This window comes from Myiozetetes cayanensis, unplaced genomic scaffold (assembly GCF_022539395.1).
Source record: "Myiozetetes cayanensis isolate MyiCay16 unplaced genomic scaffold, myiCay2020 scf2-11, whole genome shotgun sequence".
Lineage (NCBI taxonomy): Eukaryota > Metazoa > Chordata > Aves > Passeriformes > Tyrannidae > Myiozetetes > Myiozetetes cayanensis.
The window spans coordinates 76,709,021-76,731,037 of NW_026087411.1; the positions used below are offsets into that span (position 1 = coordinate 76,709,021).

At 35.4% G+C, this 22,017-nt stretch overlaps 1 protein-coding gene across 6 annotated transcripts in view; it reads left to right on the forward strand.

Moving 5' to 3' along the window:
* EPHA7 (EPH receptor A7) overlaps positions 1-22,017 on the forward strand; it is a 195,701-nt gene that overhangs the window by 112,152 nt on the left and 61,532 nt on the right. For all 6 annotated transcript variants that reach the window (XM_050316510.1, XM_050316511.1, XM_050316513.1 and 3 more), the window contains exons 6-9: positions 6,681-6,805; positions 10,380-10,548; positions 17,728-17,836; positions 18,523-18,578. In XM_050316510.1, coding sequence (XP_050172467.1) covers positions 6,681-6,805; positions 10,380-10,548; positions 17,728-17,836; positions 18,523-18,578 — 459 coding nt within the window. The remainder of the gene's footprint in view (positions 1-6,680; positions 6,806-10,379; positions 10,549-17,727; positions 17,837-18,522; positions 18,579-22,017) is intronic.

Below are 22,017 nucleotides of genomic sequence, written 5' to 3' on the forward strand. Positions count from 1 at the left end.
AGAGTTGTGGATATCTTGGGAGTCGATGTTGTCACTTGTTACGCAACTCAGCATCCATTCAGCACTGATTGATGCCCAAGTCACTAGTTTTGGAAGAAATGAGATGCAGACATAACAGTAATATTTGTATCAAATGTCAGGCAGGAGAAACAGGGGAGTTCATAGAATGGATCTAGATGTAGACTGTGACCAGAAAAAAAAAATTCAAAAAAAAAATCAAAAAACTTGATAGACAAGCTGTCAGCCCTGATCTCTCTAAACTGCTTAATTTCTTTCTGGCTGGTTCTTTTTATTGCTTTCCCTCCCCAGAATTTTACCAGAGTAAAGAGCTTATAGAACTGATCCAGCTTCTGAGTTTTGAGTTTGATGAAGGAATTACCAAACCATTAAGTATTTTAAATGCATCAGATGTATGAAAGATATGGGCAATTAGTAAATCACTCCATATTTGGTGATAATGCTATTTGACCATAAGCTTTCCCTAATAGTATTAGGGGATCTCTGAATGTATTTATTGTTTTTTTCTGGATGGGTCCCTTCCAACCCAGCATATTCTATGATTCTATTTATTAATTGATATGCAAAAGCATTCAGGTAGCTTCTGCTTCTATTCCTCTCTGTAGACCAGCAGGTACTTATGAGTACACAAAAGTAGTGGCAAAAAATGTAATGGAGTAATGCACTCAAGTATTACTTGACTACCTTGTCTGTTACTATGTACTCAGGACATCCCCAAGTGGCTCAGAGAACTGTGTGTGCCTTTGCTCATGGCTTTCAAAGCATTGTGAGCACACTGTGTTATATTTATGAGCCGGAAAGTAAAGTGTGTCAGAGAGGAAGTTAAAATGACTTCTCTGTAGGATATTGTTAGTGTAAAATATCTGATTTATTTGGGTCTCTTTTTGAATGCCACAGCTTGTAAACACAGTGGGGAATTTCTCTGCCATTGATCCAAAGCAATGGGTACTAATGGCATAATGCAGTGGTACTCAATAACCTTTTATCATGGGCTGCTTTGTCATGTGGAGGCTTAACTGAGGGGAGAGAAATACACTCTAACAAAACAGAAAATCTTATCAATTTCTATCAATACATTTAATATTTTTCAGTGTAAGAGCTACCTAATCTTTTCTGTTATCTTTTTGCATGAACTATCATATGGAATAAGGTGAAAATTGTTGTGCATATTAGTATAAACACGAAGTGAAATGTAGGCAGTTTTTTCACAAACATTCCAGGGACAAGCTGTGGCAGCTTTCTATTATGGCTTTAGTAGCACTCAAGTGAGTGCCATAATACAGTGCTCTGAAATTTTTAATAGTTTTAATAATAAATAAAATGAAAAGTTTATATAGATAATATATTTTATGTACAAATATAACTTTTTCTGACAAATAGATTTTCTATCTTTCTAAGAAACAGAATATATAAATAAGGGAAATATCCATACTGTAAAGTGTTAAAATTTGCCCGGTACCTCCAAACCCTTGTCAAGATTTGGTTTTAAGTGACTTCTGTGTACATCCAAAGGATCCTTAGAAGCATGCAAGGGCATGTGTCCTGTAACAAGTGAGGGCATGTATCCTAAGGCATCCTTCTTCCGACCAGCACAAAAACCAGTGTGATGCCACATGCTGACCCTCAGGCCCCTGACAGCAGTAGGTACAATTCCTCAAGGTCTGCAATCTGTTTGACTTCTCCTCGGCAATTCTGATGTCTAAGTTTCCCTTCAGAGCAAACCAGAGCATGGTTGGAGGCCAGGTTGTGACTTCACTTACATACTTTCTCTTGGGAGCAAATTAATGTAAAAACCAGTGCAGAAGGGTGCCCTTTGGGTAATCTGGGTGTAGGACTGTAATGGAGTATGGGGAGTTCTATACTCTCTTCCTGAATAATCCTTTAAGAGCTAACAATAGTATAATTTTCTGCTACTATTTTATTTATTTATATATACACATGGATTCATTTTACATTTGTTGCTGGTAAAATGCCAGATTCCAGTCTCACTTAAAATCAATGTAGAGTCAAAGCAACTCTGTTATCTAAAGATTTCTGCTGAGAAAGGAGACAGCAAAGACATTTAAAAAAGAAATAATAGGTTGTAACCATTGGGATGCCGATATCTCTGCTTTTCCATGCTTTGCATCTGTTAGCAATGTCCCTTTTGGGCTCAATAGAAAGCCACCCTCCAACTGCTGTAGAACAGTATTGCAGAAAAATGGTGTAAAGCTTCTTGTAATATAAAACTGATATTGGGCCCTAAGATACAGTTTTACAGGGATGTAAAACTGATCTCATTGCTGCTGTATGAAAAGCTGGTGGTTACGAATGATTGTTGCTTATCTTCATGATATGAAAAGAGGCCAAAAGCCAAGAGTTTTTGTCCTTCAGGAAATGCTGTAAAGGTCCTGTGCTATGAAAGTGGCAATGTTATTTTTGATTTTGGCAAGTACAAGATGAAACTCAGATTGACTTCAGCACGTTATTATTATTATAAGATAAATAAAAAAAAAAAAAAGGTTAAGGAAGGCTAGTCAACCATTCACTCTTTAGCTTTTGTATGAAAAATCATGAAACTGGAGTTGCAAATATATATTTGGTAGCATTTTTTATGTAGGGTTTAGTCCTGCACTCATGTCCATTTATGAAACTTCCTGTATGTAGTGTGCCTGCAGGATTGAAACGCTTATTTCTAAGGATTTTAAGTAGTTTCTTTCATACATATAAACGGCTAAACATCCAGGATGCTACTTGTAGAGACACTTTTAAAAAGTATCAAATTAAAAGTCCCCACAACCAATTCTGTTGATGGAATTGAGACAAATTCAAGATTCAGGACTTTAAGAAATCTCTGAGAAATGGATTGGTATGTTTCTTTTGCTGAATTATCTATTTTCAATCAAAATATGTTTACAGCTGATTTTGTGCTAGCAATTGGGACATTATGCCTGATTCCTTTTGCATGTAAAAGTCCAGCTTTACATATTTTCATTTTTCAATTTTAATTGTTTTTTTTTCATATGTTTGGCATTTTTGTTTGGGTTTGTTTGGTTTTGTTTTGTTGTTGTTTTGTTTGAGTCATTTTTCATGGCTTTTTTCTTTTAGTTATTGTTGTTTTATACAAAGTGAAGAAGATTTAATTTTGGAACTCTCTTTTGTCTTCTGGAAAGCACACTGTACATCAAGGGAAATGTTAGTCTGGAGAACCAGAGAAGGACAGCGATTAAAGGCTTGAGCAATATTAGTACTTTTTTCAGAGGACTCTGAACTAAATGTAGTGCTTTCCAAAACAATCGCCACAGTTTTCTATACCTAATATTTGCACATATTAATAATCTACTATATGCTTGACTTAGCAGTATGGATGTAACACATCAATCTATCCGATTCAGTATTCTCTCTGGAACGGAATATATCCTTGGAATATCCTGCTCTTTTTGTCACCTCAGTTTTAACTTTTTCTATAACTTGATCTGAAAATGATGACCAGCTCGAAATCTATATAACTTGAAGGCTTTATCAGTAAAACCCAGCAGAGTTATATTTCTCTGTGGCTGTGATGTTGAAACCTGGGGAAAATCAATTTTTCCTTTTGCTGAATGGTATATCTGAAGCATTTAAAAAGGTGAATGAGTGTGCTGAGGGCCTGTCATTCTCAAAGTACTTTCTTATGCAACGTATGTAGGTACATCTGCCTGTTAGCCCTGAGAGGCTGTGTGTGTTTGATGCATTGGATGTTGTGTCAGCAGGATGGAGCAAAAGAGGAGATGAGGTATATCAGAAAGTAAGTTGATAGCAAATGGTGTTTTGAACAGCCTTTATCCCCTGGTGTAATATATTATGGAAATAATGATTCTGACAAGTGATTCTTCTTTGTAACCTGAAGTGATACAGTAGGGATTATGCAGGCTCAAGTCATTCAAGACTGGGTACTTAGTTGTCTAGAAATGTTGTAAGAAGTGTCTTTGTCGTGAAAGACTTTGTTAGAGATGCAGTGGCAAGAAGTAGATTACTAAAAAAGGGAACTGAAATAGTTGTTGTTTATTATTATTGTTGTTGTTATTTGTTTTGCTAGAAGTGTTATTTTTAATCCTGTTTTTATAGATTTTGTATTGTAATTTATTACCCTATTTTATCTTGTATTTAAGGATGAATTATATGCTTTAACTCATTTTCATGCTTGCTCAAATATGGTTGTTTCAAAACCATAAAAAGGTTGTTAATTAATTAACATAGGTAGACAATGAGAAGTTGGCTAAAGGTTTAAAAACAGGCATCAAGAAGCCAGAACAAATAAAATATGAATGCAAAACCATCTGTAAAAAAGCCATGGAGAGAATACAGAGTTAACTAATACTCGATGTATGTGTTTAATAAAAGGAAACAAGTTCATTTTGCTTCATTAAAAAAATGATTGCTGTGGCCAATGGAATGAAAAGAAGTGATAAGCAAAACCAAAAAGTAGCAAATGTTGAGAGCAAACTCCAGTGACCTAGGTAATATAAAATTGTTTCATGATAAGTGCAAACATTAACAATTTTGGACATCTAAAAATGTAAGATTAGCAATTTGAAAAACATTTATCTAGATGAGATTTAAAATTATACATGAAACATAATGACCTCTCTGAAATTCATTCAGGATGCTGTGGTACTCATTTAGACAAAAAAGACAACTAGTTCATCATGGAAAAGAAAACTAGATGGAGTAAATTAGTTTGCTGCATTCCAGAGTCTTAGCTAAAACAAAAAAAAAATATGTTACACTAATTAAAGAGTGAAAATCTCTAAGCCTTTAGAAAGCGAGGAGAGTGAAAGAGAATGATCCTGGCTTTGTGCATCAACCCATGGTGTTTGCCTGATACAATTCTAAGACTTTAGGCTGCCTAGATTAAGAGATCTTCAACTTTGATTACATTGATTATGTACAACATAATAGTTCATAATGAAAATTATCATACATGGCTTCAATCCCTAATTTCCATGGACTGTTTTAAGTTTTTAAAAAAAGTTAGAAACTTTAAAATTGCATTAAGAAGTTAACAATCAAATTTTAATTGTTTAGAGGATTATTTTCTTGATTGTACCATAGATATTTTTATTTTAATCATTATGTTTTTATACTTAATGATACTGGAGTGTGCATTCTATATGTTTTATGTTATTTAAATTACCTGGACAAAGTGAAGTTCACCTGCTTGTTGCTTGGGATAAGATTTTTGTTTTATCTGAACATCATCAGGATCTGTACATTATTTTACGCAGTGAAAGTTTTATATACAATTCTGAAATATGGTGGAATTTTTTCTACCTAGAAAAAGATTTAAAATTTTCCGAATTTTTGTTCAAACAAACATTTCAGTATAGAAGCAGTACTAGATTCTGTGCTTGAAAAAGATATACATAAATTTATCTCTAAATTAATCTCTAATATCTCTAATCTATCATCTCTAATAAATTTGTCTTAGACACCTTTCTTGTACCTGAGTCTGCTCCAAAACAATGTCTTGTACATGTAAATGTAATTTTGCTTTTAACTGCAGGGGGCTGAGGATCAGATCCTCTCTATCTTTTGCATGAGCAAAATTGATTTCCATTGAACTGAATGGGAACAAGTTCAAGTTCTGCATGGTTCCAATACCATAATTGTTTTTTTTAAGTACTAGAGTTTTACAGGACTTCTGTTCTATATTCATACAGGCAGTATGTATGTTTGAGGAAAACTGTGATGTTTGGCCTCCTTTGGTGCTGCACATCAGCAAAATATCTGCTGTCTTTTTTGTTAAACATGAGATAAGCTGATAAAGCAAGTTACTTTTTCAGTCTCTCACATTTTATTACATTCTCTCTTAAACATTTTATGTGAGAATCAATGGCTCTGTAATGCCTGTATATTGAGTTGTTTTGTTTTGTTTTGTTTTTTTTTTAATTTCAAAAGGTCCTTGTTTGTGGGTGATGTTTATTAGAAAACTCAATGTATATGTGTGCATGTATATATGTCTCTGTAGAGTGAGGCAGAGGAAGACAGTGTCCCCTTTGTTTTATAAGGTCCACTTCTTAAATTGTCTCGCACTTTCGAAACTGCCAAGACCAAGTATGGTAACTTCAGGTCTAAAGAGGGAATGTCCTGGAAAGGTTTGAACTAATGAAAAAGAGTGGGCTTAGTCTCTTGACAAGGCTGTTTTCATCACCAAGTCATGTCATAATCAGATAGTGTGACAGATTGTTTTCAAGCAGAATTGAAGTCAGTCATATCAAATCAGCCTAAAATGTGATTTTGGTTCTAAAATATTATTTTTCTTTTTATGTGCATTTCAGAAACATATGCAATAAATATTTAGACTCTTAATTTACTACACATCAATCTAAAAATCTGCTTTACTATCATTCTCAGAATTAATTTGCCTAATTGTTATTCCTACCCCATCAATCACAGTTTTTCACTAACTTGAAAAATACCACTTTTTGCTGTTTGCACTTTAGTTCAATTTCTACTCTAAGTTCATGAACAGTAATACGGTACCGCTTGAATATTCATTAGCTTTGTATTGTGAGTTATGAAAAGGTGCTTTCTTTTACCTTAATGAAAGTGGCTCAGTATGGGGTGGATCAGTAATGACATTTGATTTTAGGCACCCAACAAATTTGCTTTTTATTTATTGACACATCTTGTCCAAACAGCTCCCTCGCAAGTTAGTGGAGTAATGAAAGAAAGAGTGCTGCAGAGGAGCGTGGAGCTTTCCTGGCAGGAACCAGAACATCCCAATGGAGTCATTACTGAATATGAAATCAAGTATTATGAGAAAGTAAGTGCTTAGATTATCTGTAATGTACAGCAATGTGTTGTTTGCTTTATCTTGGCTTGCTGTGTTGTGAAACAGTGTTAAAGGCATCAGCTATCAACTATCCTGTCTCTCCAAAGTCGGTGATTTTGTTTATTTTTAATAACTAGCTAAATCCTGCAATTATTATTGCTATCATATGTCTCATATATTGTATTTTGGCATACTAAAAATGAAATATACTCTTGATATCTGCCTTTTTTTTTCCTTTTTTAAAAATTGTTAGGTTGGGCTTGGATATTTTACTGGTATACTGTTGTTTAGCTGTCTCCTCTACACCGTGTTTGAAGCTTGTTTCACATCCCTCTGTATCACTGTAACTCTACTCTTGAGATGGTGTATCAAATACAACTCCTGACTGCATTTCGTATTTCCATATGAGCTGGGCAGCTTCGACTTGATGTCTGAAAATTTCCAAAACACTTCCTATGGTTTCAGCAAATAAATATTTCTTATTTGTCCTTTAAAAAAAGACCAGCATTGTGAAATTTATTTTTCATTTGTTCTCTCAGCACAATAATGAATTGAAGGCTGCTTTTCAATAGTAGATGAAGTGATCGCTGTTTCTGGTAGAGTGAAATTGCAATCCTACTGATGTCAAGTCGGAGTTTTGCCATTCATTTCAGCGTGTCTAAGGCTTCATTCATGATAACTTTGAAGTACTTCAGAATAAAAAAATTCTGACAACCGTAAGGTGGATGAAAGCAGAGTGAAGGCAGGTTGTGCAGCTATATGTTTGTCATGGGACCCTGACTAAGTGTGTCTACTCTAGATTCCCTGGGAAATTGACTGCATAACATGAGATACTGTTAATTTTTATAAAACATTCTGTGAAAAACAAGGAACAAATTAAAGTAAAAAAAAAAGAATTAACAAAGGAGCCCCTTTGTGATCCCTCATGAAGACATTTTATGTTTGCAAACAAGTTAATAGTACCTCTATATCAAAAAAGACCATGTCAGTTTAGGTAACACAGAATTAGGCAAATTCAGACCAGATTGGATCTAAGCTCTTGTGTCATATTTGATTTTCAGTATTGAATTACACAAATATACTTATCAAAAGATCTTTATGTGATTTGGGAAAGCAATACTATGTTTATTTGTTAATGCTAACTTCCAGTTTAAGTTGTTGGCTCTAAAGACTTATGACAAAATTTTATCATAACTGTAAAGATAATTAAACAAGTCTTCTAAAGAAATTTTATTAATTAAACAAGTATTTTAAAGAATTTTTACTAATTTTAGCAGGTAATATTTGTTCTGACAGCATTTGTGTGTGCATACACACATAACTAAAGTTCATATATTTAAAAAAAGTTTACATATTTACAAGGGCAAAACTGTCCTCTGCACAAAAAGAAAAAAAAAAAAGCAAACCAAAACCTTGGAATTTTTTTAATATACAGAGCAGTTTCTAATCTGTTTAAATACAATAAATAATTTAAATATGTAGTGTAAAATAACAGAAAAATTATCAATATACTATTTTTTTGGACAGTGATAGCTTTTAGAATGTGGCTTTTAGAATATTATTTTCCCTATATATTCATGTTACTTTAAATAACCAGCAGAATTTCATTGCCAGTTTGCTGTGTTTGCAAAGAGAAGAACTGATGTTAAAGTTCTTTTGTAATAGAAGGAAATCTCCTAGTATTGTCCTTATTACAGTGAAATTAATAAGACAATGCAAAGCTCATTCTACAGTCACAGATAAACTGGGCTATATATCTTTAACTGAGACAATTTTTGCACAAATACTTAAATGTCTGTCTTCCTTCCAAAATAGTGAAGTTCAGCTTTAAAAGAACTCCCTAATCTTACTCAGAATGAGAGAGGCTGCTTAAGTTTTGTTCTACCAGTTTAAAAGAAAAGAAAAAAAAGATCTGAACTTTCAGATCCCTTTAGAGCCAAATTAAATCAAACATTTCTGTCCTTCTGAAATACTCTGATAAGTGGTTTTTTCCACCTCTCACTTCTGGCTAGGACTGGAATGGAAACTGCCTGAAATCTCCAAAGTAAGCCTGTCCTGTGAGATTTCTATCGCAGGTTATTTTTATTTCTTTGTTATTTATTTATTTTGAATGCAAGAACTGTTGGCAATTCAAATAAGTCTTATTTATGCATCAAAACCCAAACTCTGAAATTCCACTGTGAATTACAGTCCCAAACCTGTTTATGGTTTCCTTACACTTGTTTCTCGTCTCTCAAGCATTCCTGTTCTTTCTCACATACCAACACACATTCCACCATGGTCCTCACTTACAGACGATTTAAATCCTCTTGGAGAAGATATGAAAAAGTTGTTACTAGCCAAGACTATTGAGGCTTGCTCAAATAATTGACTGGGCAAGAACAAGGAAAAGCCATTACTGAATCTCAGAAAAGAAATCATATATGTTCTGTTTAACCTTGTATTTCACCAAAAGCCTTTGCTGCTTTACTCACTGCAAAGGGGAAGGTTCTCCATAAATTTTAGCTGGTGAAGTACTATTGAAATGAATACAAATTTATTCCTTCCCTCTGTATCTGTCTCATTAGCACTGCTGCGTACAGCTCATGCTTCTCTGGTCATGTGGTGCACTCAGATGGTTGGTTAATTCATCTCTTCTGCCCTTCAAATCAGGGTTGCATCTGCCACCAAAAATCAACAGGGCTGCACATATCTATGCTGAAAGATAATCTGTGTCAGTAAATGTGATGAATAAGTAGGGCTTTTTGAATACTGTAATGATCTGTGATACAGCTTTTGTACTATTTGAAAGTGAGTTATTACTCATAGGGTTTGTAATCTTACAGCTTTAAATTTGGGGAATGTCATACTGAGCTTCTTTCCCTGAGTTCTCCTTTTTAACATAGAGTCTAAAACGGAGAAAAGACTAAAAGCCAAAGGGAAAAAATCTAAAGTGAAAACTGAGCTAAGGACCTCAGAAATTGTACAAAATCCAACCAATTATACATTGGCAATATTGTATTTGTTAAAGGTGTTGGAAGAGTAAAATGTCAAAGTAATGATGTCAGCTGGAGTGTTGCCATTCATTTCACGATGTCTGGGACTTCATTCATGATAACTTTGAGGTACTCCAGAAATAAGAAAAAGCTGACAACAAAAACCAGGTTAATGCAGACTGAAGACAGGTTGCACAGCTATATGTTTGTCATGTTCTTACCATGAAAGAGCAAATTTCCCTGTCCTTGAACTGTTTAGACCCTACAGATTCCCCTGGAAATCTGCATTATTTCTCATCAAAATTTCACTAAATGTAATCAGAGCTAAAAAAGCAATCATTTTTTGTCTGTATGTTTTATGAGCAACAATGTGAGCATCCCATTTGAATTTTATGTTACACTTAGAGCTCTTCATTGCATTGACAATGTTTTCTAATACTCTACAGAGTATGCTTTATTTTTTATGTTTGGGGAAAAGAGCATTCAGCAAATTGAAATAAACTGCCCAGGCTGGCTGTCAGTTGCTGTTGTGCAACCATGATAAAATCTGATCTGTAAATGTCATTTAATCTTTGTCTTATTGTTTCCAGGATCAAAGGGAGAGGACCTATTCAACACTGAAAACCAAGTCCACTTCAGCTTCTATTAATAACCTAAAGCCAGGAACAGTGTATGTTTTCCAGATTCGTGCTTTTACTGCTGCTGGTTATGGAAATTACAGCCCTAGACTGGATGTTGCCACACTGGAGGAAGCCACAGGTAAGCAATTAGGTTTACAGGAAACTAACCCTTTCTGTAGAGGTAGTAAGTAAAGCAAGAAAGGCGTTTTAAGCAGTATAATTACAATTAGAAGGAATGCAGTTATACAAGAATGTGGATTTTTGTAATTGTACTTTGAAGGATGAGCTTCAATAATTTGTTTTACTATAGAACTGAAAATTAGTCTTATAACTGTCTGGAGGAGATTTGTAGTATATCAGATTCATCTCCTCTGCTGTCCTTCTAACATAAAGACTTTTTTTTTTTTTTTTTTTAAATTCAAATACACACTTCTTTCACCCCAAATAAGAAGTGAGTAGTGATGAGCTGAATAACTCAACTAGATTCTTCTGTAACTGGGGAGAAGGAAGGAGGAGATTTCAACCCACAGAGGCTTCTCTGGGTCATTTTTTCCATTTGATTTCCTGAAAAATAATTTGGTAATTTTGTGTATGTATGTGTCTTGTTTAAGCTTTAAATCCATCTTTAGCATATTTTGAATTCATTGGCAATGAATTGTGCCCTTATTTGCCTAAAAATCATAGTGATACCTTTTTTACTCACCAGTGTAGTGCATGCATGTTTAGAGAAAACCTTCCACATTTTGCGTCTTCAGAAACAAACTCTTCCATCAGTGAGACCTGGCAGCTGTGAGCCCATTCTCGGGAACTGTCTGTGTTCCTGGCACCTCCACCACTCTGCTGCAGACCCAAATTTGGTTACCCTGTTTTGGAACATTTGCTCCAGAATTGGAGCTGGGAATACACAGCCTACAAACTCAAAGGGTATGGATGCCGTACCCTCTCTGCATTCCATGCAGCATGTCTAAGGGGCAGACACACATTATTGCATCTTATTAATTGCAGCCAGGTGTCGCCTGAACAATTTGTGGGCATTCTTAAAACACAGTTGTTAGGTCTTGATTCCACCTTAGTTTCACACAGAATATAAAAACTATAAATAACGAATAATACTGCATATCTAATAGACATAATTGAAATAGTAATTACCATAATAGCAGCAATAAGCTGTTATTACTAATATTATTAGCTCTGTGTCTAATAGCGTACTTTCCATCTGTAGAGTTCTGCTTTTGGAAGAGTCAGTAGCAGAATCCCCATTTTGCAGAATGGGAACCTAAGGTACAGCCAGAAGTAATTTCTTATTTTGAGTAGTTTTCTGGAAAACAAATTAAAAGTCTGTCATAATCAGTCATAAGTTTCTGCTAATTAGCTAATTTATTGTCCATAGTGGTTTAAAATTAGTTTTTCAAAATGTTTCCCCAACATTTCCTTAATTATCTGCATATTTTTTATAAACTAAATGTAAGCATTCTGGTAGCTGCTAAGATTAGCAATGATAATTTCAGAGGTAAACAGTATTGACTGGAGTTTGGTCAACATATGGAAGATTAGGAAATCCTATAATAAATGCATCACTGACCAAGCTCCTGTACCCTTTTTCTCACTCAGGTGGTGAAAAAATGCATATAAACCAGAAAGATGCTTTGCCAGCATACACAGCAGGTTTTTTTTAATCACAAACCAGCTTTGTGTTTTGAGATGCCATGTAAAATGTCCTGTGTTTTCATTAAAGAAAATTTTAAAAGTGTCATATTTTCCGTTAACTTGAGATGACGTTATAAAATATAATTCATATCAAGGATAAGCTTCCACAATTTCCCATATACAGTTTTCAGAAATAATTGTTGGTAAAAAGATAGTAAATCTCATTAAATTCTTCTAAAATACTTTTACATGAAAGTATTTGTTTCTCATATTTTATTTATAGCTTTATGAAAACTTGTGGACTAATCAAATTAGTCTTTTGTTAGCATTTTAAATGAAGACATTTATTGGATCATTTTTAAGAAATATGCCTCAAGTGAAGTACTGTACTGTTGAACACTAAACCAGTATTATGCCACAGTTTGGAGGCATTATCTCCTCATTATTCCAGTGGATTTCTGAATGCAGCTTTTAAAAATTTCTAAGTGTTTCAAGAGGAAAATATGCACATATATTATGCAAGAATATATAATGACCATCACAGTTGGTAGTCATGTTGCCTGCGTGGATTTCTCCTGATACTTAACTGGTTGGCACTTTTGGTTGATGCTGTTAATTAAGTAGATCTTTGTATCATGCTTCATTTTCTGAATTGTGGCAGAAACTGCATAGCCACCTTTCACTATTTGAAGAACTAACATCCATTATAATATTACTGATATGTAAAGTATACATATTTTATTGGAACATATCCTGTATGGAACATAGGATATTTGTTGGAACATAGCCTGTATTGGAGCATTTCATATATGTGGGTTTTGCATAAATATTTATGTAAAAATTTCATAATTATGAAGTAAACATGCTTTTTAAAATCAAAGTATTTCTATTATATACTGTGTTTGCCACAGTTCAAGTCAATTACTCTAGTCATTGTATTTTTTGTTGTCTGGTTATCAGAGACAGAAATCCCTCAGGAAAAACACACAAATGCATAGAATATCACTTAAGTGGCAATTTTATCTCTTGGTTCACTAAAGTATTTAAAAGTCAAGTTAAATGGCTTATGGCCAGTGGACCTAAAGATGATCCTGTGGTTTTTGTAATTGAAGCAGATTTTTTCACTTACAGAATCACAGAATCAATTAGGTTGGAAAAGACCTTTGAGGTCTTTGTGTCCAATCTTTGACTTTGTTATGGCTCTCACTCTTAAAGTAAAAGTACTCAACACAACCTGGCATGACAAAGTCTTTACTTTTTCCTTTTAACATGAATCAGTTTAAATCAAACAAACCAAAACAGTATGCATATGTATAATTTATTTTTAATGTCTGAAATAACAATATTACACAATTTTATAGAAGGCATAAAGCATATTTATGAAGGCATATTTACGAAAGAAATATTTGGTGTACATGACTCCAATTATCATTGAAGCTTTCACGATGGACTTCACCAGAAATTTTTTTTTACAAATCATACTTTCGGGTTGCTTGTGTGCTGAAAGGTTGCTGGAGCAGCAGCACAGCATTTTCAGCTGATATACATTTTAAATTGTCCAAGGTGTTTATATATCCATTCTCCATCACTACAACCATGTATTTAAAAGGTGTTTTTCATTAAATTAGGCACTGTGCATTGGATGTGCACATATCATAGCAACAGATCAGATATCAGCCCACATACAAGCTCCCTGTCTCACCCCATGTGTTTGAGCACAGTTTAAGCAGAGTTAAGGACAGACTTCTCTGTCCTGCTGCTGATTCCCTGTCATCACCATTGGAGCAGCACCAGTGACACCAGTGACCATGCAAGGCACTCCCTGAAAGGGTCTTCTGGATCACAAAATCATCCCTCTAAGAACACTCTAACATCTTTATTTCTGCCAAACCACAGAGATCATTCCAGAAACTGGGTTCTGTTTTACCCTTACACTAACAGAGTTCATCACACGGAAGAGAGGATCAGCAGAGTACCTGAACAGAGTCAAATATCTTAGAATGCTTTCACTGAATTCGTACCAGGCCACGCCCACAATCAAACCATGGGTTTTTTTAAAGATGTAAAATCGCATCATATAATACATTGCATCCCACCTATCTTACCAGTTGGCCAGTGTACCGTGTCCCAAACATTTTCCAGAGTCCAAAAAGCATCCTCTGCTTGCTTTCAGAATGTGCCAGTTTCCAAAATCTGTGAGGCAGTTACACAGAGCAACCCACTCACATATGTCAGCCTCTATGCTCTCATCTTGGCTACTGGATTAGATGACAGGCTAGGCTGGGGATTTTTCCAAACATTTTTGATGGATGAAGCTTCACACCCTGGCCACTGTGACAGAATGCTACCTCTTCTTCACTTCCAAGTGAGGTTTGCACTGAAGTTCAAAGAGAGAAGGGAACAGTTTAACTAAATGCTGTATTTTACAGAAATTTGACATTCTTTGGGATTGTGTGTTCTGATGGCCTGATTGTGTTATAGGAACTGAGTATTACTTATGCACCTGCACTCATGCACAAGACAGTTAACACTGATTTCCTAGAAGTACCATGAGTGGGATGCTGCCAAGCTTCTGCCAAGCCTGCAGAAGCATCCTACTGACCTTGGTATCTCAGAAAGTTGTAGTTACTCAAAGATAAGCCTTCGTTCTTTTCAGGTAAAGAGTAATATTAATAATGTGACCTTTCTCAACTGCATTAGGTAGAATATAAAAAAATACAGAGTTTCTTTAGGAAATAAAATTTAAGGGGATGTCTATGTGTGTGTAATTTTCCTCTAGTGTAGATTATTCTAAATCTGTGTAGTATAATAAGGGGTTTGTTTTGGGGTGGGGGGAGGGAGAACAGTCGGTACAGGTCAGTGTCAGTGCCAAAATAAATCATGTTGATTGGCTCACTTCTCCCAAGAAAAAAATGATTTATTTGTTTCTATGGGAACCTCTGAAGTCTGCAACAGGAACCCATACCACTGCCAGTAGTAATTGTCATACCACCTACAATTTAGTTAACCAGCTATTAGTTTAGTTTCCTTTTTTTTTTTTTTTTTTTGTTCTCTTTCACCTGTCTGCTCCATTTCGACCATGGGGTGGTTTACCTGGCACCAGGCCTGCTGGAGACAGATGGGAATCACCTGTCTAAAAGGGGAGAAAGGATTCTAGTCTGTGAGTTGGGCAGGCTGATTGACAGAGCTTTAAACTAGGTTTGAAGGGGGGGAAAGGGATAAGACCAAGCTTGCTAGAGATGAGCTAAGGGCAGCATGCCAGTGTTGGGGGTGAAATCGATAGCCCAGTTGAAGTGCATCTGCACCAATGCACGCATCATGGATAACGAACAGGAGGACCTGGAAGCCATCATGCATCAGGAAAGCTATGACATAGTCACCATCACAGAAACTTGGGATGACTTGCATGACTGGAGTGTTGCAATGGATGGTGTAAACTCTTAGGAAGGGACAGGAGAGGAGAGGGAAGTGGTGGGGTAGTTCTGTATGGTAGGGAGTGTTTCAACTCTATAGAGCTCAATGACAGTGATGATAAAGTTGGGTGCCTATGGGTAAGAATCAGGGAGAAGGCTAGCAAGGAATACACCCTAGTGGGCGTCTGTTGTAGACCACCCAACTGGGATAAAGAGTCAGCTGAACTATTCTGTAAGTTGCTGGATGATGTTTCACAATCACTAGGCCTTGTTGTTGTGGGAGACTTTAACTTGCTAAATGTCTACTGGAAACTGAACACAGCGGAGAGGAGGCTGTCTAGGAAGTTCCTGGAGTGTGTGGAAGATAACTTCCTGACACAGATTGTAAGGAAGCCTACCAGGGACAGTGCCCTGCTAGACCTGCTCTTTATGAACAGAGAAGGGCTGGTGGAAGATGTGGTTGGCAGCTGTCTTGGGCATATCCACCACAAAATGATTGAGTTTTCAATTCTTGATGAAGTAAAGAAAGGGGTCAACAAAACATCTACCTTGGACTTCCAGAGGGCAGACTTTGACCTGTTCAGAACACTGGTTCAGAGTCCTTTGGGAAACAACCCTTAAATACAAAAGGGTCCAGAAAGGCTGGACATACTTTAGGAAGGAAACATTAAAGGCAAAGGAGCAAGCTGTCCCTATGAGATGAACCAGCAGGGAAGAAAAGCCTGCCTGGCTAAATAAGGAGCTTTCACTGGAATTCAGGAAAAAGAAGAATTTATGACCTTTGGAAGAAAGGGCAGGCAACTCAGGAAGACTACAAGGATGTCATTAGGTCACGTAGAAAGAAAATTAGAAAGGCAAAGACTCAGCTAAAACTGAATCTGCCCCTGCTGTGAAAGATAATTAAAAGTGTTTTTATAAATACATTACAACAAAAAGAGGGCCAAGGAAAATCTCTATCCTTTTTTGAATGTGGAGGAAAACATTGTAACCAAGGATGAGGAAAAGGCTGAGGTATTGAATGCCTTCTTTGCCTCAGTCTGCAGCAGTAAGACTGGTTATCCTCAAGGCAACTAGCCCTCTTAGCTTGTAGACAGAGACAAGGAGCAGAATAGAATCAATGATCTGGACAAGGGGATCAAGTGCACCCTCAGTAAGTTCGCAGATGAAAATAAGTTGGATGGGAGCATTGATCTGCTGGAGTACAGGAAAGATCTGCAGAGGGATCTGAGTCAATGGGCTGAGGCCAACTTGATCTTGGAAGTCTTCTCCAACCTTAATAATTTTATGACTTTATGATTGTATGATTCCATGTGCCTGATGTCTCCTCCTCTGTCCATCTGCTGGTCTAGATCCTCACTTACAAATCAACACAGCCCCACAGAGTTCAGTAGCACTGTTCTTGTTTAATACAGCTGAGTACATGGCCACCCTTAGTAGATGTCAGGCAAGCAATGTATTTAACAAACCTCAAGGTTTCTCAGGCTAAGTATTTACATACTCAGTTTACATTAATGTGCCATGCATATATTTGCATATATTAATAGAATTGGCATATATTAATGAAAAGAGAAATAATATGGGGCTATTTTAGCACGTAAATTCTCTGAAGCATGGAGGAATCCGTTTTGTATATGTGGAAGCACCTTTTTGTTGCTAACAGAAACAAACGATAAGTAATAATAGCTATTTACAATGATTATTAACAGTAAGAGATTGAAATGTTCTAACTAGATAAGCTGTGTTAATAGAGTTTCAGCTCAAACATTTTTCTTAGAATTAAGACACTATTTTCTTGGAAACCATCAAAGTCCTATCAAGGAGCTTTAGAGGGGAAGCTTGAAGCAGAGTTTTTCAGGGATTACTTCCCTATTGTACCTCCTTACAGGAATATCCAGGTCTTACCTCTTAGGAGGGAGTCAACAACTGAGCAAAACAGAAGGCAACACAGCAGTAGGAGGGAGTAGAAGTGACTGGTGCTAGCGATGCTGGCTTTCAGCTAATGGCTGTACTGCTTTGGCCAAGGAAATTCCAACTTGCCTCCTTTTTATTCAGTGTAGACAATTATTTACTCATACAGCATTGGGTTAAATTTCCAATGAAGGCCTTTCTTTAAAGTAATATTATCAATATAATACTTTCAGATAAAAGCAGTCTGCAACAGTAGACAATCTACAATTCATGGTGATTGACTTAAATTTTTGCAGTCCCTTTGTAGGGATTAATTTTTAACTCATCTCTTCTCTGTGCTCTGTTTGTAGCCACAGCTGTTTCCAGTGAACAGAATCCTGTTATTATCATAGCTGTGGTTGCTGTGGCAGGAACCATCATTCTGGTCTTCATGGTGTTTGGTTTCATCATCGGACGAAGGTATTGCATCTTTCATGGGCATTAGCACGTCTGCCCCCACTCTTGTGAACTCTTGAGACATGGTCTGTTCTGCGATAGTAACTTGCAAAACTAAAACAGAAATAATTTTTAGTATTTCATTTAAATTCCCTTACCAATTATATGGTTTGTCCTATTACTTTGGCAAGACACTTAAATCAAGATGTTCTTTTTGTCCTATGTAAATTTGCTGTGAAAGGAACCCCTAACAGGTTCTTTAACTGTACTCCTCAAAGTCCTTCTTTCTGTTCAGTTTTCTCACATGGAGAAATCTGACACTTTATCTGATCAGCCTTTAAATGACTTTACTTTCAAGAAAAAGAGACACAGCAGTAAGTTTAAGAATACCCTCATGTAAAACAGTGTTCTACTTTCAAGTTTTTTAATCCTCTGTTTTATCTGCCGAAGCTTTTCACCAGAACTAGAATTTTTCTTTAGGATCTGTCCTGGCTGGTATTTGATACAAAAGCCTTTTGATTGCAACTGTTCATGATTTATTTAAAACTCTACTCTCAATAGAATTATAGGTGAAAGTTTCAAAGGGCCTACAGCAGTTAGGTGCTCAGTGCCTGAAAATTCCAACCTGCAGAACTGTTTTTGTCAGGACTTTAGATGTGACAAGTAAATAATTATTTACCAGTAAAACTAATGGTTTACTTTCTTTACAGGCATTGTGGCTATAGCAAAGCGGATCAAGAAGGGGATGAAGAACTTTACTTTCATTGTAAGTGTTTTGCTTTTTTTCCCCTCTGTCAAAAATTCCCAACTGCAATAGTGTAGACAATACCATAGTGTAGACAATAGTAAAATAAGACTCCATGAAAGACAATGCCATGGGAAATTCAAAAACACTGTGTAAATAACAAGCAGGAAGTTAAACACTATAAAAATGTGACCTACAGAAAAGGAATGCAGATTAAAGACAACATTGCTCACACAGATGGTTTTATTTCTATACATGTCTATGATACACTGTTGTTTTCATTCTGCATTTTTGTTTTCTTCTTGTTGCTTTGAATATATGTTTCACATTGTCCTAATGATCCCTCTGAGGTGCAGTATTCATGAGACCTTTGCCTAAATGAGTTTTACCTCAGGCAAACTTCAGATTAAGAAAGTAAGTAACTGCATCACCCTAAAAATGAAGCTGTTCTGCTCAAAAACTGTTTTCTACTGCTGTGAATACTGTACCATCAATATTTACAAAACATAATGTCCTTAAAAATTTAATATTTAATATGAAAAGAAAGAGCATCCACTTTGTTACTGTTTTGTGTTCTAGAATCACTTGCCTAGCCAAGAGAAGCACCTAAAACCTCTCTTATTAAAACTGCATCTACCATCTGAACTTATACTAGAACTCTAGGAAAACACATCTTTCAATAAAACACATCTTTCTTGGGTTAATGACAATTGAAAATGTAAGGGAAATGTAAAGGAAGGATTATGCAAGAATACTTTCATTTTTATCCAAATATTGTTTAAAAAAATTTCTTATTTTAGCCCTATCTCATTTCAGTTGCAGTACCATTTTGGCATTAAAAATTGAAAATTTTTTAATTTCTTTTAGAAACAGTCGTTAACTTAGTAGTTGCAGTAAAACTAAGCTGCAAAATTATTTTGAGCAACCATAATTGTAAAATTGCATAATAGAGTTAAACTGAACATAAGTTCTGATACAGAACAGTGCCTGGGTTTCTCCCATACATGATCACTCTCATATCAGTACAACTTGCCATTTAGTCATGCCATGCTGTATGTAGCCTTTGTTGTCTACCTATAATTGCAGCTGCAGCTTAAATCCTTCAGATTTACTTTTTTTTGGTGAAAGCAATAGGATTTATCTTATTTTCGATATGTTAAAGTCATGAGCTGTTATCAGAAAGTAGTGTCACATGGTGAATGAAGTAACCACTATTCGTAAATTCTTAGCATCTTCTCAGTGTACTCCTCTCTAAATGAGTAGTTCTAGCCAAAGCTCCACTCAAAATCAGATCAAGGTTCTGTTTTGCTTTCCTTCCCTGAAAAAATCAGCTGGAAACTGATCCCTGAGTTTGAGTGTGTGGCTACCTAAATTGTTTAAATGCAGTGAGTGTCAAACTAAGTAGTGACATCATTGCAGCTTCAGTCAATCAATTCATAAACTGTGCAAGAAAGGTGGGAAATAATAATGAGATAAGAATTATTTATAATACACTTTGCAATGCAGCTGATTTTAAAGAATTCATCAAAAATCTGAGTTTACTTAAATGTTACTATTCTTGGAGTGATGGATTTGAAATTTGCCTCTCATAATGCATTATAAGCTTTTCACATTTTCAGAAGAGCTCCTGTTTTCACTTTTGAAATACCCATTATGTCCTTGAAGGAAAAGATCAGCTATGTATTCTTGTATTTTATTATGTAAACAAAAGGAATATGCTAGCTAAATGATTTCTTTCTTTATCTCCATTATTGATGACATTTGTTTTTGTTTCACTAAAATATAAATTAATTAATATGAAAGCTGCTACTTAATGATTGATAGTTGATCCAGAAATTATGACACTTTATAAGCGTTCATTTCCCTCATTATCCTTTCAAGAAATCTAGTTATCCAGCAAATCAGTCAGAATATTAGGCATGCACAATCTTTTTTTAAATCATGGCACAAAATAGAAGTAACATTTTGCCAAGGTAGTTTTTCATCATCTGTTGGTTGTAGGTGTAGTATTTAATTTCATTTGATAGCCATGTAGGGAATAAGATGGAACCCACTGCTGTGGTCACCACTTTGGTCACAGAGCTGTGAACACCAGTTTGGTGACCTTTTGCTCCATAACATCTAGACAACATTCTTCTGCACTGGGGTACCAGATTGGATTTTCAAAAATGTAATGTAGAACAAACACTTACAAAAAAAAAACTTAGAACCATTTTTAAATGTAGATTTTAAAGCACTGCATCATAGATTTCATTTCAGTTCCCTTCATCTCTCTGTGACCTCAAGTGCTACAATTGAAGATACAACTACAATGGAGGAGTTTAGTCAAGTGATTCAGATTTATATTTGGTTTCCTCCTCCGTTTTTATCTAACGATGTCTGCAAATGCAGGCCAGCATTATTTCATGTTGCTATGCCAGGATAGCCTTGGCCTGTCAAAATGTTGTATTACAGCTTGTATAAAAAAACTTTAGAGGCCCACTTGAGATTTGTAAGGTTACTTGCAATCCAGACCCCTCATCACAAACACAAGAGGATGGTTCCTTCTCCATCCTGTTACCTAAAAGCATTATTACAACTGGTCAACCTATGGCTTTATTCTCATTTACTCCAATGTCTTTTGGTTTTAAGAAATAAATATTTATAATTTTTAAAAATGGCAGCATTGTCAATACGCCTGGAAAAACATCTATTTAAATACATAATATGGCAGATAATAACATCTGGGCAACATTTCAAATAATTTCACTGGTTGAAATTTCATTAGATTACTCAATCAGTTTCTCTAGGTTTTTTCCTTTTATGAGGGTTTGTGTGTTTTTGGTCATTAATACCATCTGAAACACAAATATATATGATTGCTAAGCTATTTTTCAATATATTTTCAAATTTAAAATATTTTATGTTAAATTAAAAGAATACAAAGCAACTGTAAATTATTTATGTTTTTTTCTGACTTTCGTTCCTATTCTTTTATATCAGCACATCAATTACTAGAGGAACATTTTTGCATTTTGATATTGAATTTTAATTCACTGATTTAATTAAAGCTCAAGAGTATAATCTTTGTGAGCAAATTTATTTCATAAAAATTTCTTGATTAATAGATTTTCAGGGGTGCTCTACTATCACCAGGAGTTTCTACTTTCACCAAAAGAGCAAAAAATAATTTACCTGAATCATTAGCAAACTAAGGGAAAAAACTGCATGCTGGCCAGAGCACTATGCTGCCTGAGTTGCACCAAGTGTTATACTAAAAAGGAATAAGCAAAATACAAGTTACTGCATATTTTTCACTTAGGAGCTTGAGAGGGGAAATATTGCTGCCACAGAGACCACTTTCCTTCCTATCCCTTTAGAGGTTGACTACAACAGGTTGACTACAACATGCTCAAATTATACTGCAAGAAATATACCTAAGGATATAATTTCTAAGTGCTGTGAATACTTTGACTGTTGC